This window comes from Prunus dulcis, chromosome 6, assembly GCF_902201215.1.
Source record: "Prunus dulcis chromosome 6, ALMONDv2, whole genome shotgun sequence".
NCBI classification, from domain to species: domain Eukaryota; kingdom Viridiplantae; phylum Streptophyta; class Magnoliopsida; order Rosales; family Rosaceae; genus Prunus; species Prunus dulcis.
In genome coordinates, this window is record NC_047655.1 from 22,467,694 (window position 1) to 22,472,663 (window position 4,970).

General features: G+C 35.8%; 1 protein-coding gene across 1 annotated transcript; it reads left to right on the top strand.

Annotated features, from left to right (window-relative positions):
* The first annotated feature begins 237 nt into the window (after positions 1–237).
* LOC117631256 (cytokinin riboside 5'-monophosphate phosphoribohydrolase LOG3) lies at positions 238–4,713 on the top strand. The gene is made up of 7 exons (XM_034364299.1): positions 238–517; positions 1,313–1,410; positions 1,568–1,598; positions 2,321–2,420; positions 3,847–3,917; positions 4,049–4,192; positions 4,337–4,713. Exons 1-7 carry the CDS (start codon positions 398–400, stop codon positions 4,427–4,429), a joined length of 657 nt encoding a protein of 218 aa, XP_034220190.1. The 5' UTR covers positions 238–397; the 3' UTR covers positions 4,430–4,713.
* Positions 4,714–4,970: the final 257 nt, after the last annotated feature.

The following is a 4,970-nucleotide window of genomic DNA, read 5'->3' on the forward strand; positions in this document are numbered from 1 at the left end:
TAAGGGAGGTCTAAAAAATGAATAAAAAATGAAAAAACAAGGGAAGGGAACGAAACAAATAAAACAGAGTGGTCCACGCGTGCCAATGCCTGTATTTATGCACTTGTGTTGTGTTGTGTGTGGGTGTGCAAGCGTGTGAATGTTTGCGTGTGCAAGCGTGCTAAGAGGTTCTCACGTGTGAGCGGCTTATAAATACGCATGTGGAGAACGGCACCACCAAAGAAGTTTTCTAGTGGGCAAGCTATAAAGCGTTTGTCTACTTGAATTTTTCTGTAACACAGAAGGTTAGAAGCAAAGAGACAGAGGACTTAGAAAAAAAAAGGGAATCTCTTTGTGTTGCAGAGGGATTTTAATTTGATTTTGTAAGCAACAAAAACAGTTGAGTGATTTGAGAGAAATGGAGATTGAGAGTGAAATGAAGCAGTCAAGGTTTGGGAGGATTTGTGTGTTTTGTGGGAGTAGCCAAGGCAAGAAGAGTAGCTACCAAGATGCAGCCATTGAGCTTGGCAAGGAACTGGTATACAATGGCTTTTTCGAACTTCAAATACACAGTTTTCTTTGGGTTCTGTTATGTCACTTGAGGTTTTTCATACTTGGGTTCTTTTAAAAAAGATCAAAAGTTGAAGTTTTATCCCATTTGGTTTTGTTGGAGTTTACTTTTGACCATCTTTTTGCTTTTGTTTCTTGTTTATGTCAGATGGGTTTTGGTAGGAATTAGTTGGAAGTTGCTCAAACTTGATCATCTTGTTTATGTTTGTAACATATCATGTTGTTCTTGTTCTAGTTTTTTTGGGGCAAGCACATTATGATTATTTGGTTCCTGAGATTTTTTTTCTTCGTTTTTTTTAAATTAGGATTTGATTTCTTCAAACTGGAACTTTCTTCCTAATTAAGTTTGTCTCTAGCAGAAGGCATGCAAATGTTGCTCTCTCTCTCTCTCTCTCTCTCTGTGTCTTTTCTTTGGTAAATGCTCCTCTCTCTGTCATTATCAGAAAACTCATCAACACTAAATAAGCCCATTTAGAGATGGAAAATGATGCCACTTTTGCATTACATGTGTTTAAGTTTTCAACTTTAAGTCTGTCATAATTCCAAACTGACCAACTCAATCACTTCAACGCTTTGTTGTTTTGGCATTTGCACCTCTCCTCACGAATAAAAAGATATGAACTTAGTGTACTAAACGTACAAATTTGTTGTATGAGCATTGAAGAATCCTTCCATTCTCAATTTATTAGATGTACTCAAAAGTGCACTATTTTTTCCAAATGGGTTCTTGAAAAGTACAATTTGTTTTGCTAATGTCTTGAAGGTTTCGAGGAACATTGATCTGGTCTATGGAGGAGGCAGCATAGGCCTAATGGGTTTGGTTTCACAAGCTGTTCATGATGGTGGTCGGCATGTTATTGGGTATTCTTTCTACTCCTTATCAAATCTCAGATGATAAACAAATGAAATCACAAAACAAACAAACAGATTAAGAAACAATAAGTGAGTTGGGACAATTGTTATGGTTGGTTTTGCTCTAAAAAACAACTGATTTTGTCATGGTATTGTCTCTCTGCAGAGTTATTCCCAAGACGCTCATGCCTCGAGAGGTATGTTTCCTATAGCCAGATAAAGTGCTTCAACTTTTCCAATTGTAAAGAATATAAATTTATACATGGTTTATTATATATATATATATATATATATCAGAATTTATTGGTTATTAGATTCATGTTCAATTCTTTTCTACATCAATTTCTTTCTTTCTTTGTTCTTTTTCTCTTCTTTTTTGGGTGGGGGAATGATGTGAGCACTTTTAGCTGCTTTTCTTTCTTTATTTTGTTTTCTTGCTTTTATTTTTATTTTTATCTTCTGTTTATTCTCTGTTTGGTTCCCTTAATTTCTGTTTCTTCAATGGATGCTGGGGAGACTTATCCATAGCACACTTGAGTACTTGAACTACCCCACTACTATTGTACAGTTATGAGTCTCTGCAGATTTTTCTGATTTCTTTTCCCTTGTATCAGTTTTATATGGTCACTTGAGCTTTAAAGTAATTTTCTTCTTGTGCTTTTCTGCCTTGGCCTTTTCTATTGATCGAACTTTGTTGATTTTGCCATCTGGTGACCACTAAATTTACTGGCTAGGGGATAGCCGGATTTTGCATTAACTTCTTCCCCCAAAAAAAAAATTGTATTAAGCTCATCATTTCTGCAACACTCATCATTGCTTTGCTGCACAAAGCTCCAAATCTCTCTGTCTCTCTGTCTCTCTGTCTCTCTTAACATCAATTTCTTTAATCTTTTTTCCGTGCATTGATACCATTTTGCAGTTAACTGGTGAAACAGTGGGGGAAGTGAAGGCAGTTGCAGGCATGCACCAAAGGAAGGCAGAGATGGCTAAGCATTCGGACGCCTTTATTGCCTTACCCGGTTAGTATAAGCGCTGAACAACTCTCTCTGTCTCTCTACCCCTCTCTCTCTCTTTGCCTGCCTGCGTACTTTCACTTATACCAGAATTCTTAAACAAAGCAAAGAACATATGGTCCTTCATGGCTTTAATTTTTACTAATTTTAGCTTTCAAGTCCAGTTTTTTTATTCTTGTGACCCCTTCCAGTATTAGACCATAATCTCTCCAAAACACAATAAACTAATTTGGAAATATATGGAACAGCAGTCAATGACACAACAAAACTACAAACCACAAGAGAGGGCATTATGGCTGATTAACTACTAATTCTTTTATTAATTAGACTTAGAATTCTCGATTTGATGTCTTGATGGATGTTCTTGATTGTTCTTGAACTGAGTAAATGACAAAATATTGAAGCTTGGAGGCAATGCAGAAAGGAGTGAAGAAGGATTTGGCAATAATAAGTCAAACTATCTTTATATTTTATATTTTACTCTTGTAGTTGTTGTAGCTGTTGTCTTTTCATGCTTTAAATGCACTAGTATTTGATAATGCTGTGATTGCGATTGTGTGAATTCTAAATCATCACACACAACTTTCTCAAACTTGTGTCCCAAAACCCAAGACACATGATTAGAGAGCAACCCCTCAAACCTCAGAGTCCATGACCCATCAACATCTTACACTGAAAATTAGAGCTTCTGAGGAAACCTGCATCTGTGGTTAATATCTCCTTTTGCTAAAAATAGTCTGTAGCCTGTGATGTTGCTGCATCAATTGTTTCTTGCCTTAGGGGGAAAAGATAACATAAAAACACTTTCACTAAATAGGTTTTGCCAACTAGCACCCCAAGCTGACGGATAAATGCTTACCACTTTCAAAAACTTCATTCATTAACATCTAGAGTTTTATTGGCAAGGAGCTTGTAGTTTAAGTAGTTATGAGCATTTACCTTTGCACCCGAAATCTTAAATTCGATTTATTATTGCTTGCTTGGGTTGGCAAAAAATAAAAATAAAGCTGGTGGAAATAAATGGTCATGTAAATCATCATAGCTGCATGTAACATGACCATTAGCATCAAACGGATCTGATAGTAAAAGTGTGAACTATTCATAGTCCGCGGTCAAAGTGCGTTGCACCAAGGTTGAAATGGTCAAAGTATATTGCTCCAAGGTTCAAATGAGCAGATGGAGTAGACAGTATTTTCAGTCTTTTTACCCTTCTTTTGAATGGATCAGAGAAATAATGATTAACAGCATAATCCTTGTCTATAGTCTAGTACGAGAACTAGTTGTCTTGTTTTGCCTCTCTCTTCTGTGGGCATCTTAAATAGTGCAACATATTGTACATAAGCATAATTTGAATGATTCCAAATATTATCTTAAATGAAGCTGCTTGGACTGTAAATCTAGATTGTAAGTACCAATTTAATTTTTCTTGCAGGTGGTTATGGAACTCTGGAAGAGTTACTTGAAGTGATAACATGGGCTCAACTTGGAATTCATGATAAACCGGTAATTCATTTTTATGCATTATGAATGCAATTTATCGTATTTCTCTTATATAATAAAAAAAAAAACCATGTTGATGGTAAACACGTGAACTTTTAGGCTTAAACCATTTTCTTTTTCTTTTTTGTCTGTAGGTGGGATTGCTGAATGTTGATGGATACTACAACTCCTTGCTATCATTTATCGATAAAGCTGTGGAAGAGGGATTTATTAGCCCCAGTGCACGCCACATAATTATATCAGCACCAACAGCAAGGGAGTTGGTGAAGAAATTGGAGGTAATTATCTAAAGCATTGTTTAATGATTTGATGTAATTTAGTCAAATACATAATTAGTGCATTCAACCTCAACTTTTGTTCATTGATAACTAATTTGTTGGTTGAAAACTTCTTTTGATGTTTAGTTCATTTTGCTGATGTAGGATTATGTCCCATGTCATGAAAGAGTTGCTTCAAAGTTGAATTGGGAGATGGAGCAGCTTGGCTACACACAAGAATATGATATCTCTAGGTGATCATGGGATTGCAGCATTCAGACACACTAAGCTTGTTGGAATTTTGGAAGTTGAAGAAGCTAATTTGTAGAACTCTAAATTTCTGATATGGGGAAATTTTTTTTTTTTTTTTTCCTTTTTTTTTTTATTCCTTGTGTAAATTATTGCAATTGACCCCACTATGTGAAGTTTCAATATCCTTTTGTGGAAATTTCCTTCCCCTTCTTAATTTGTAAGTAAGTAACTAAGCACTAGAGGCTTGTGAACCTTCCCCTATATTAACTAATTTATACTTTTATTTTTTTCCTTTTGTAGAGAAACCAAATATGTCTCTGGCCACATGCTTTGTTTTTACTTTCTTGTGTTTTATCACATTTATTGGGTCACTGAAAAGGAAGCTTGAAAATGTCAAAACTCAGTGATAAGAACATTTGTCGGCATAGTAGTGATCTCATGTTCCAACCCAATGGCACTTCCCATCCCCCTCTCAAACGAGGCAAGCTTGACAATGGAGTCCATTGACATGTGCTTGCAAACACAGAACCAAATGGTCCCTTTAGAA